Below are 13,552 nucleotides of genomic sequence, written 5' to 3' on the forward strand. Positions count from 1 at the left end.
AAGAACCTAACACAACATATAATTTCAATATCAAAATATCATAACATAGATTATCCTAGTCACAACCTTACAATACAACACAATATTCAACTCATAACTTAGATCATCACCACCTAGACTATCAAAGTCACAACATTACAATACAACACAATATTCAACTCATAACTTAGATCATCACCACCCAGACTATCAAAGTCACAACATTACAATACATCACAATATTAAACTCACAACTCAAATAATTTACACAAGCTTCTATTGTTTCCTTGAATTTTGTTGTTCCAAACCTGTTTCGCAAATCAGGGCGATTCAAGCCGTCTTCTATCGCAACTTCAGACCTATCTCCCCGACTCCTCAAGGAATTACGAGTAAAAACTTCGGTTAGGCGCACCCACCGAGCACTATACTCACACGAGCCGAAGTCATTGGGCGAGACATCCAACCCTCTCTAGTCCCCTCTCACGAGGAAAGGGTGACACTCGAATCTCAGTCTCCACAGAGACTCAACATACTATCGTATCGCAATACGAACACCATCGATTCGACAAAAATTCTAAGCAAATGACAGAACGCTTGCTCTCACAATTTTACCATCACAACCATACTGATGACAAATTTATGAACACCCAAAAACAGCCTAGTTAGTTATATGATTTCTTGATTATTTAAGACTTGTGAACAAATTCTTGAGACTTCAAATGCAAAAGACAATAAGTAAACATGTATGCATGAGTTTTGATCAATGAAAAAGAAGAACACAAACACTGAACGAATTATATGGATGAGTATGTTGTTGGGGTAATCAATTTCATCTTATCCACTTTCATATATTTTAGGAATTCATCATTCTTTTCATCAATGTTAATGTCATTCTCTAAATTACCTTAAACCCGATGTCTCGGTGAAGAAAGCCTATCCTTAATTACGAGTTCATACAATTCCTAGCATCCCTGATAATTAATTCTTAAGCACAGAAGCTTAAAGGCAACCAACCCTCATATCCCTATGTCTAGACAATATGCTTTTGGGAGAATTTCCCCGGATCTAGATTTTCCCGTATGTGTCCATATCGACAAACCAATAATCATGACATCGAATGAGTTAAACAATGCATGCTTTGAGCAAAGAAGAAAAACCCTAACTATTAATGAAAGAAAGCATGTATCTCAAATAAGATGTTTAAGCACAATTCCATATATGAGAGGTTCAAAAGATTACATTGATTCCTCAACAACAAGAAAAAGTTTAGTTCACCATATTCATGGTGAAACTAGATGAACAATAATGAAAGAATGGAAGAGATAGAAAAACCCTAGAAAGAGAAGAGGAGAGCCGTCACCATCTCCCAATCTACCCCTAAGGGGCGAAAAGTGTGTTTCTGCTTCCTCCCAGCCAAAGATACAAACCCTAGGACGTCCTAAAGCTTATATATTATTCTAAAAATTCCAGAAAATTAGGCCCAAGCCCATAAAAGTAATAGAAAACCGATCCAAGCCCATTTAGAATGACGCTCAGCGGTATTTTACCGTTGAGTGGTACTAGTGCATGATCCATTTTGCCCCTCAGCGGTGATTTCGGCACCTGAAAACTGCCACTCAGCACCAAATTACCACTCAGCGCCACTCGGTCGCACTTTTTCTGCATTCTGGTTGACTTATTGACTTTTCTGGTTGACTGGTTGACTTTTCAGCACTCCAATCATTCGGTACTTCAATTCTTCTTTCAAATCATTCAATTAGCCTAAAAAATCAAGGGAATCTTGCCCAAAACCATTAAATTCACCTTCAACTCTCTTATTCACAAAACTAAAGCAAAAATATGAGTTCAAGCTAGTTTCTAAGTCTTAAAGGTTGCTTTTGGTATCAATTTTAAGCATAAAAATTACAGTTTTTCAATTGTTATCACATACGCAGATCACCATCATGCACAAAGTCAACCAAATTTATTCACCAACAATTAATTAAAATCACAAATAATTAAATAAATTAATTTAATTATTTTTCCTACTGAGGCACCCCCGTGAAATTAGTAATTTCACACTTCCATCAACTAGAACAACATTTCTAGTGCACCCCACTTTTTAATTAATACCCAACATCAAAGAAAACACCTAATTATAATACACCTTCTTTTTACTCTAAACACACTCCCTTCTATATCTATATTTTCAGATGGACCCCAAAACCATTAAATTACATTTTCTCTCACTTCCAAGTAGGTCCCACATGAAACCACCCACTTCTTATGAAACTCTCTTTCTCTCTCCCCTTTTACCATTTACATAACCTTTCACTTCTTTCCTCTCCTTTTTTTTTCAATTAAAACACAAGTTCCACTCTCTCCTTTTTTCTCACAAAACTGTGGACCCCACTTTCCACTTTATTTTACTTTTCAAAACAAAATCATTCTTCCTGTGCCCAAAGTTTACGTAGCACACTCCCATGCACACAACTCTCCCACTCTTTTCTTTCCTTTTCTCCTTTCTACATTAAAGCTCATGGCCCACACACTACACATAACATTTTATTTTTATTTTCTTCTTTCTTCACTCTTCCAACCTCATTTACGTACAAACACCCTCACACACTACCCTTCTTTCATTTCACTCTTCTCTCTCTTTCATTTGATGCCCACGGCCCCACATCTCTCTACTTATGTTATTTTATTTTTCTAATCACCCTCTCCACACTCCACACCTTAAGTTGCAGCACACTAACCTTCCTTTCCCTCTCTCTTCTTTTCACTTTATGTCAACCTACACACACCTCCTTCAATTCATTTCTCTCTTCCACGTAACACATGCACACAATACACTCTTCACTTCTTCCTTCTTCCTTCATGATCTTCTTCCACCCATGACACCAACTCCATTCATCCTCACTGTTTTCATCAATCCCATGTACCTAACTTCACCAAAATATTACTTTCACTCTTTTCATTCTCATAACTCATTCTTTCCTCTTCCAACAATGGAAAAGAATTCTCAATACCTTCTTACCCACACTCTTGGTTAAAGAGTGTAGATAAGTGCTCCCAACAATATATAATTCTTGCAAGGTAATAAGAACCAAGATATTCAAAATATACATGATTTTAAAGTGTACCCATGACACTTTTTCATACACAAACAACACCCCAATACATCCAACATGTATACCCATTACAACAACATCACTTTTTCATAAAATATAAACATGTATAATCCATTAAATACCCCATATAGTAGAAAATCGAAAATGAACATGTGAATACCCATTCTCCATGTAACAACACATGAAACTTAAACCCAAAAGAAAAGTGCATGCATCAACATGTTAAATTTACTTCCAACACACAAGAAAGAAAGCATGCAACAACAGTATAATGTTACCTTCTACCCATCATACACTATGTTATATCCCAAGTTAAACCCAAGCTTCCACTCCTCTTGGTCTCCTACCCATCATACACTATGTTATATCCCAAGTTAAACCCCTTTAGCTAGGAGCCTTTTTGGTCTTAGGCGGGCTAGAACTTGAGACCAAGCACACACCCTCTCATGCACGATCACAATAACCACTAGACCAAACTCCATCTACTGATATAATAGCGCAAACAATTATACTTAAATACTCTTTCAACCTTTTCGAAATTTACTATGAAACCAATATTAATTTAATTTTCTTCCCTTCCTTAAATATTTATCAACATTGTTTCTCATCACAATTTATTATATAATACCACAAAATAAAATACTTAAGGTAAGAAATCATTTTATTTATACGGGTCTTACAATAATCATCACCAATCATATGATAACATAAAAAATCAGTTATAACTTAGTTACGATGGGGACACATGACATTCTAAATTGTTTTCTCAAGACCTCAACTTTTTGCTTAAACTAGTGCAGAGTTTTGGTTAAATTAGTACAATTATATGTGAGTCCATTTAAAATTTTTTAGGGAAGATTCAAGCATGCAAAGGTCGATACAAGTAAAAGTATTTATGTTTTACAATTGTTTTGTTAGAGAGAAAAACACCAATGTGAACAAGAGCTGTCAAAACGGGTCACCTGACCAGGCCCACCACGGACTGACTCACTTAATTACAATTTTTTTAAAATAAAAAAAATTTACAAACTTTCTATAATTCAAATCTAAACAAATTTCACTTCCAAATTTCACTTCCAACCTAGGTGTTTAATTAATTTTGAAAATAAGGAATTTAAATAATTTTTTCAAGCAAAAAATAATAATAAATATTATTTTATAAAATTTAAAATTAAATTTTAATAAAATGAAATTAGATAGGTGGATTTGTGCGCCAACCCGGCCCACCACGGGTTCAACCCGCATGGCTGGGTTTAAATGACTCGGCTCGAACTCGTGGTGGATCGGGTTGACCCGCGGATTGTGACCCATTTTGACAGCTCTAATGTGAACAAACTCACTTGAAAAAACAGATGATTTGTGAATTCAAATGTGATTTTTAAGTATTGGATTGAGTAAAGATATAAATCTTTGATACATATAACACATAAAATTATTATTTTAATGTTTTAAGTTAGAGTGGTATTATTTTAATGTTTTAAGTTAGAGTGGTGTAAATTTCTGGTGTACATTGAAGTCATGTTTCATTTATGTTATATTAAATTAGTACATATAATAATGGTTACATTTAACTATATTGTTAATATGTTTTGTTTTATTTATGATTATACTATTTGAGTTTGAATAAGTATTTTATAATAAAAAATAATATATCATACCTTATTGCTAACTTTGGTGAAAAATTTAATAGTTAATGACATCATTTAAAATTAACCTTAACTAAATTTATTTGTATAAAATTAATTTTGTTCAAAATCAACTTTTGTAAGACTTATCTAATTATATTGAATACTTAGTGTACTATACCCTAATGACCGATCGGCAAAGGAGAGATCCGTAGCCAAAATAGTCAATCGATCGTCCGGCAAGCGCAAACCAGGAAAGGTAGATATTATTAATGGCCAATTAATACGTTTAATGACCATATTAAGGACGAATATACAGTATTTATGAGTGATTGGCAGTTTATATAGCCCAAAAATATATTGCACTAATGATTAATCAATGGACTTGGTTGTCACAAGTCCTATAAATATATAAAGTTGCTATCCAGGTACATATATCTTTTACTATCCCAATAAAATAGTGACGTCTTTATGAAACATATCTGACTTGAGCGTCGGAGTTTTTTCTGCAGGTCAACAACCTATCGGAGTGGATTGTGTTCTCAGAGAGAATTGAAGATCGAAAAGAGCAGAGAAATGAAGGACGACCGAATCTCGAACAAATTCAACTGAAACATTTTATCGCCCACCGTGGGGCCGAGCGACACCCCACTGAAACCGCGAGGAACCAAGACTAATGCTCAGTCTCAACATCCCTGCTTCGGATCAACACCAAGAATTTTCATTAAAGTAAAGGCTACATAACATGGGTCATGATCTCTATGTGAAATATCAACCAAATAAGTATTTTTGAAATATGAATATTGATAAAATAATGAAAAATCTGCCCGTATGCTATTTTATAGCATCGTTCAAGTTTTCCCACATGAAAGCAGCGTGAAGTCTCTCCGCCACCAAATTATATTCCTTCAACCATTCTTCCTCTCACTGTCTTTAATATTCCATAATATTCCATGTGTGCATATATTATAGAATGGTGGGGTGACTTTATTTTCAATGAAACTTGATTTAAAATTTTTATGCTGCATATAACAGCGTCACATGATTCCTTCATCATTTTATAATTTTCTAACCTTATTATGGTGTTTCCCTTCATTTATTAAATTTTACTTTAGACTCTGCATCATAATGAAATAGTTCACAGAGTTACTCAACTAGAATAGGGTCCATAAACATCTTTATTTTGAACAAAAGCAAAATACTCATTTTTTATCTCAGGGAAGCAAGATTCACTTTTCGTCTAGATTCTTTATGAGTATATGATAAACCGCATCATGCTTTCAAGGCCACTTTGGTTTAACTTATGATTATTGACGTATCAAATATCTCTTGAAGCATTCTCTCAAAACATCACTGCTTAGTTGCTTTTGGTCAATATAATCACGTGACTTTTCCAGGAGGTTTGAAGAGGCAGGCTGAATCAGATCACTCCATCTGAGATAAAAATCCAGATCACTCCCAGAGACCAATACATCGTTGTCTTTTCCCGCCTCACCAAAACCACCCTTACCGAAAATGGAATCATCTGATATGTCAACAACAATTACCAGAGGACCCTGAAATCCCTAAGGCTCCCGCCGAAAATACATGGTCTCTCAAATCAATTCTGCTCCTGCCACTGGAACTTGACCGCCAATGCCGCCAGGCCAAACCCCAAGGTTCCTACCACTACAGCCAGATCAACATAACTCACACCCTCAAGATTGTTAACATCGTCAACAGGGATAACGACAAGTTTTTCTACACCATCAATGGTGTTTCACACGACGATAGTGAAACCCCGCTCAAGATCGCCCCCTCTGTTGCCAGAGCCAAGTGGCTCTATCTCCTCAATGATGACCATCGTGTGACTTATTTCAGCATCCTTGGTGGCGAGCATCGCCTCCGAAACTACCACTTCGTCACCAGCGTCCTCACCTTCAATCGCCCATTTGTGTCTTCCTGCACCGTTGGGAGAACGCGCCACATCAAAAACACTAATCTAATTTCACGGCAGCCCCTGTCCTAATCGTTGCAATTTACAATGAGCAGACACAAAAAAGGACACAATCTGATGGGTGATGGCAGAGCTTTTACAAAACCCAAGGGTTTCCAACCCCAAGCAAAGGGAGCAACCTCCTCCTTCATCCTACAACGAAGAGCGGCTGGATTTCCACCACCGCCATCGAAGCACCCCGGTCCAACCAGGTGGAGGCCACTCTCGCCTACTCCGCCGCGTCCTCCTCAAGGAATCCAGTGACTTCGCCGCTACTAAAGAGTCTCCGATCGACATTCACCCCGCCGTCAATGACACCATTAAGAGTGCCTTTTGCATGTGAGAGAATCGCGATTCCATCCTCATAAATGCCGATGCCTATAATTGAAGGGTCAACGCCTTTCATGGTAGTTCAAACCTCTCGCCCTCTCTTCCCTACATGGGCTAAACCATAAAGACGCCGTCGGCGAACCCTAAAGATAAGCGGCCTTTGACCGCGACTTGACAGCCGCCACCCCGTTGCTGCCGTTGCAAATTCTCGCGTAGAGAGCTGAGCAGCTCCTCGAAGGCTCCAACCAGAACCTCGTCATCGTCGACTCTTGTTAGGGATTTGATGCAATCTATTCGGCTATAACCTGGTCGCAAGGACCATCCTGAAATAGTCAAATGCGTTTTTACTGCCAAAGCTCGTATTCAAGGTTGTTTGACAAGAAGCCATTCTGCAATATGCTTCTTAAAAGGAAAGGCGTACGAGGCTCTACAAAACCGTGCCCAAGCCCACTTTGTATGTTATGAGTCGTCATTGCTCTAGAAAAAGGACGGTAGAGCTTTATCTTATGCAGGAACTTAACTCTTCAAAGTTTCGAAGAAACAACTACAAAGTCAAAAAGGTCTACAGTGTATTACCTAATGGATTCGAATTAATGCCTCCGACGGGCCGGAATAAGCACAAACTGTCAAAGAATAGAAATTGATTATAGTTTATAAATTATAAGCTTTTATTTTATTTTGTTTCGCACATGAGGTTCAGACCTACGTTCAATCTTCTCAGGAAGGTTCAGATCTATGTTCAACCTAATCAGATACAATCCTAAGTTCAATCTTGTCAGGTTCTAATGTCATCTCATTATAAATAAAATATTACATATTTTATTTAACGCATATTTTTGTGAGGTTGGTGAGTTGGACCACCAAATTTCAACCTTCTTAGGAAAAAGTTATGGAAAAAGAACTCCTATCAACGTAGGAAAAGGCTCTCGGGCTATTATGCTCAAAAGGGAGTCCTTACCGTTTGTTGCTCAACGTGGGAAAAGGCTCTCAAGATATTAAGCTCAAAAGGGAGTCCCCGTCGATCATTGCCCAACGTAGGAAAAGACTCTCGGGCTATTATGCTCAAAAGGGAGTCCTTACCGTTTGTTGCTCAATGTGGGAAAAGGCTCTTGGGCTATTAAGCTCAAAAGGGAGTCCCTACCAATCATTGCCGAACATAGGAAAATTTCTCGGGCTATTATGCTCAAAAGGGAATCCTGCCGCTCTTCGCTCAACGTGGGAAAAGGCTCTCGGGATATTAAGCTCAAAAGGGAATCCCTACCGCTCGTAGCTCAACATGGGAAAAGGCTCTCGGGCTATTAAGCTCAAAAGGGAGTCCCTACCGCTCGTCGCCCAATGTAGGAAAAGGCTCTCGGGCTATTAAGTTCAAAAAGGAGTCCCTATCGCTCGTCGCTCAACGTAGGAAAAGGTTCACGGGCTCTTAAGCTCAAAAGGGAATCCCTACCACTCGGCCTAAAGAAAAAAGTTCAAAAAAGAACTTCTAGAGCCTCTGCTCAACATAGGAAAAGGTTCAAAATCGAAATCACCTTGACTAGAGCGAAAGGAGCTTCAAAAGCGAACTCCTACATGAAATCGACCGGTGATTCAAAAGCGAAATCACCTCGGTGTCGCTTGGTGATTTGAAAGCAAAATCACCTCGACTAGAGCGAAAAGAGGTTCAAAAGCGAACTTCTGCGTTGCGCCGCTCGGTGATTCAAAAGCGAAACCACCTCGACCAAGAACAAAATTACCTCCCACATAGCCTTTGGCAATCACTCTTTCCCACCAATTTAAATTCGTTCGACTTATTTAAACCCCTTCACACCTCCAAACAACTGCTTGGGGCTTGGGGGGCTTAATGTACTATACCCTAGTGACCGATCGGCAAAGGAGAGATCCGTAGCCAAAATAGTCAATCGATCGTCTGTCCGTCAAGCGCAAACTAGGAAAGGTCGATATCATTAATGGCCAATTAATACGTTTAATGGCCATATTAAGGACGAATATACGATATTTATGAGTGATTGGCAGGTTATATTGCCCAAAAATATACTACACTAATGGTTAAACAATGGACTTGGTTGTCACAAGTCCTATAAATATATACAGTTGGTATCCAGGTACATATATCTTTTACTATCCTAATAAAATAGTGACCTCTTTATGAAACATATCTGACTTGAGCGTCGGAGTTTCTTCTGTTGGTCAACAACCTATCGGAGTGGATTGTGTTATCGGAGAGAAATGAAGATAAAAAAAGAGCAGAGAAATGAAGGACGACTGACTCTCGAACAAATTCAACTGAAACACTTAGTTTTATAGGACGGTGAGGGAATAAAACAAATTGAATGTTTCCATTAAAACCTTTTGTATAGCTTTTATCTTTTTATACTTAAAAAGGCACTATAAACATGCTTAAAATATATTATTATGGATAAGTAAAAAAAATAGTTTAATATCTCTTTATATCAATAACATGTAAAGATAAGTTTTCACATTAAATCATTTTATCTCTTATAAATCATATTTTAATAAAGTTTATGATCATTATTATATTTAATTGAAGTAGAAGGATTGAAATAAGTTGTTTGTTCTAATATATATTTAATGGATTATGATTTTTAAATTTGGCATTACGTCACATCAATATTCTATTTCAATCTATTTTAAAATATAAACATTACAAAAATATGTAATTTTACTAGGTTTTTTTTTACATTACCAGCGATTTTAACTTGGTAAATATATTTTCAACAGTTGGAAAAATCCCTGAAAAAATTGCCTTCAACAACCATATTTGGCGATTTTATTCATAACCGTTGCTATTTGCAGGGTTTTACAAAAATCGTCGCTATTTGCGAGGTGTTACAAAAACCATCGCTATTTACGGAGGTTTTCACAATTAGGGTTTCAAAACCACTTGTACTTAGGTGATTTATCAAAATCGCCGAAAATTTGTAAGTTTATGTAATTGGAATTTTCAAAACTGCTGATAATGTAGTAATTTAATATTTTTAATGATTTAAATTATTTAATCATCATAAAAAGTGTTTTAATAATAAATCAGAATGAATATATGAAACCAAAATTAAATATTATTATATAAAATAAATTATAAATACAATTAATTTGTCAAAAACTAAAACACTCAAAAACTCCTTAACTTTATTACATAATTCCTATTTTATATATACACTACAAAAATAATAAATTTTACCAGGGTTTTTTTTCTACATTACCGACGGTTTTAACCCTTGGTAAATACATTTTCCTGGGTTGGCAAAACCATTGGGAAAACCACCGTCACAAAGATTTCTGGCAACTAGCGGGGTTTTTTCAAAAATCGCTGCTATTTGCGGAAGTTTTTTTAAAACCGCCACTATTTGCAGGGGGTTTTTCAAAAACCGTGGTAACTTGTAGGGGTTTTCACAAAAACGACAGTAATTGCTAGGGTTAATAGAAACCGTCAGGACTTCCGTGAATTAGTAAAAACCCCTGTATTTTTTGTTTTATGTAGATGGGATTTTGAAAACCGCGGGTAATAAAAATAATTTAATTTTTTATTATTCAAATGATTTAATTAATGTGATTAACATGGAATATGTTTAATATTAAACCAGAATCATATGAAATCAAAATTAATTATTATTATTATATAAAATAAAATATAAAATTAAAAATACAATTAATTTGTCAACTTAAGAAAGAACATATCTTTGGTCCTAAAAATTAAAAATAAACATGTTCTTCTACATAATAAATCAAAAAGTGTTCTGGATAACAATTATCATTCTTGTTTTTCATTTTCTTCGTCATTTGACAAACTTCTTGATAAGATACCTACAATATAAATCAAGAATATAAATCAAGAATTACTCCTAAACCTAATACTGGAAAGTACAACTAAGTGGAAATTAAAGAAACAAAAACAAACTTATCCAGATGCAATTTAAGCAATTCAATATAAACTATAGTTCAAGCTTATGTATAATTCAAAAGGCAAGATTAATAATTGGAAACCAAACGATTAATAAAAGAAAAAACATAATATTGACATTATCAAATGCCAATCAAGATTATCCATAATAGACAAATTAGAACACATTCCTCTCAATAGCGCGAATCTTAATAATTCAGAGATCAAGGTATTCATCCATCTTTTCTTAATACACTACACCATGATTCATAATTCTTTTAAACAATTATCAATTGAAAAAATTAACAGAGGTGTTCTATAATATTTTCTTACTTTTACACCTCATTTTACTTTGCTTGTCAGAAATTATAATAAAAAAGAGATTTTATTATTAATAGTTTTATGTTATATATCATTATTGATTATTATTAAAACTACATTTAATAATTACTATAATATTTTTAATATTTATTACATTATGTTTCTTTTTGTAGATTCTAATTTATAATTAGTTTAATTTCAATATATTTATTAAGTACTGAAAATCAAGCTCATATACTCATATAATATAGTATTAAGTACAGAGTTTGCTTGCATTGCATTTCGAGCCTGAGATACCAGCAGTACAGTAGACAGGGCAAAGTCCCTCAATCACTTCCGAAAAGCTAAACGGAAAGAATTATATATGTTGGTCTGCTGCTATGGAAATGTGGTTCCTTGGTCAAGGACATTATGACCACCTCGAGCAGGATGGAAGCCAAGTACCTTCTGACAAAGCTGAACAATGGAAACAAGCTGCATTTCCAATTGTGTGCCCTATTGTGGCAATCTGTGGAACCCCGACTTTTGATATCTCTTAGAGCCTTCAAGACATGTCACACTTTTTGGAAGAAAGCTCAAAGCATTTATGCTAATGATATTCAACGTCTCTATGATACCGCAAACAAGCTCGCCTGTCTCAAAATGACAAACCATGATATGGTCTCTTTCATGACTAAAGCCCAAGCAGCTGTGGAAGAATTGAGAATGTTCTTGGAAGTGGAATCTTTGGAAGATATCAAAAAGAAGCTTGACAAGTATTATATGGTGATGATCCTCCGTGCTTTGCATCCAGATTTGAATCACATCAGAGATCAACTTCTAACAAGTCATGAGGTCCCTTCCTTGGAAGCCTTGACCACACGTCTTCTTCGTGTTCCCGTGTCTCAGTCTCAGGAAGCTCATGAAACAATGGAACCATCTGTCATGGTTGCCACGCGAGGAAGCGGAGGACGTGGCACTAAAGGAGGAGAACGTGGAGGTCGAGGACGTCCACAGTGCTCTTACTGTAAGAGGGTGGGTCACACCCAAGAAAACTGCTACTCCTTGCATGGCTTTTGATAGGCTGTCGTTGAAGCTATCAAATTAATACTACTTTTCAAGGCAACTTCAGTATTGCCAAGTAGTATTCAAGAAGGTAGATAGGGCTAAAGTAACCCTGAGTCGTCTCCCAACGAACACGGAATTGCTTTTGAATATCTGACTCTTATGCTATGCAATGCTTATGAATAAAAATGATGTTTGGAGAATGTTTAAAGAACAAATAATAAACTTAAAAACAGTTATGATTAAATAGGCTAATTCCACTGCTTTTCCAAGATAGATTCATCATCGGTTATTCACGGATAATTGTTCAATTGATTATTGTTTAAGTTTCAAATTAATTAAAGTACATTCTTAATTAATTTGAGGGCTATCATGCATTTAACCAAAGTAAATTCTCAATCAAATGCAAAACCTTTCTAGATTATTCACAATAAATTCAACCAAAGTACATTCTCAATCAAATTCTATTGTGTTTAATCATGTCTATTCTTAAATCTCCTAACCAAATTAAAAGCTAATCAATCAAAGTAAATTCTCAATTGATTATTGTTGAAATTATTACTAATCAATCAAAGTACATTCTCAATTGATAGTAAAAACCATTTAATCATATGAAAGTTCCTAAATTAAATCATAGTAGATTCTCAATTTAAACCTAGAAACCCTAAAACTCATATAATCAATATGCATGTAGATTCAAACATATTATGATGCAAAAATCTTTGCTTTTAACAAGATAGAGAGATGAAAGACATAGAGAGAACAACTTAAATCAATAACCAAAGTAAACAATTGCATTAACTGAACGTAACCTCAGAATCCGTCATGGAATTACAGCAGAATAGCCCTAGATGCTTAGCTCTCCATGAATGGAGTTGAATACAAGATGAAAGAAAAGTGAGAGGAGTATGAGAGAATGAATGTATGAAGTGAAGTCCCCTTTTCTGCCTCCCTTGGGTCTCTTTATATAGGCTTGATTGGGCTTGGACTTTGAATAGTTTGTTGATAAGATATTTTCTGTTGATATATTATATCTTTCAAATATTCATTAGATTAAATCAGTTTCAAAGAATATTTGATAGATATTAACTTAATTATCTTATATCCTATATCTTCCAAATAACTAAAGGATTTAGATAATGATAAAGTTATTTGGAAGATATTTTCTGTTGATAATCCCAAATTAAATTCAACAACTGAATTTTATCTTTTAGATTTTCTGACTTTCCAAAATTGCACAAATACCCTGAAATTTCCTCTATCTGCACTT

The 13,552-nt window shown here is 35.4% G+C and overlaps 1 protein-coding gene across 1 annotated transcript; it reads left to right on the forward strand.

Moving 5' to 3' along the window:
* Nucleotides 1-11,880: 11,880 nt before the first annotated feature.
* LOC148195853 (uncharacterized) lies at nt 11,881-12,297 on the forward strand. The gene has a single exon (XM_088095305.1). The coding sequence runs from the start codon at nt 11,881-11,883 to the stop codon at nt 12,295-12,297; it is 417 nt and encodes a 138-aa protein (XP_087951431.1).
* The last annotated feature ends 1,255 nt before the right edge of the window (nt 12,298-13,552 follow it).

This window comes from Vigna umbellata, chromosome 7, assembly GCF_029865625.1.
Source record: "Vigna umbellata cultivar VRB3 chromosome 7, Vumbellata_1.0, whole genome shotgun sequence".
Lineage (NCBI taxonomy): Eukaryota > Viridiplantae > Streptophyta > Magnoliopsida > Fabales > Fabaceae > Vigna > Vigna umbellata.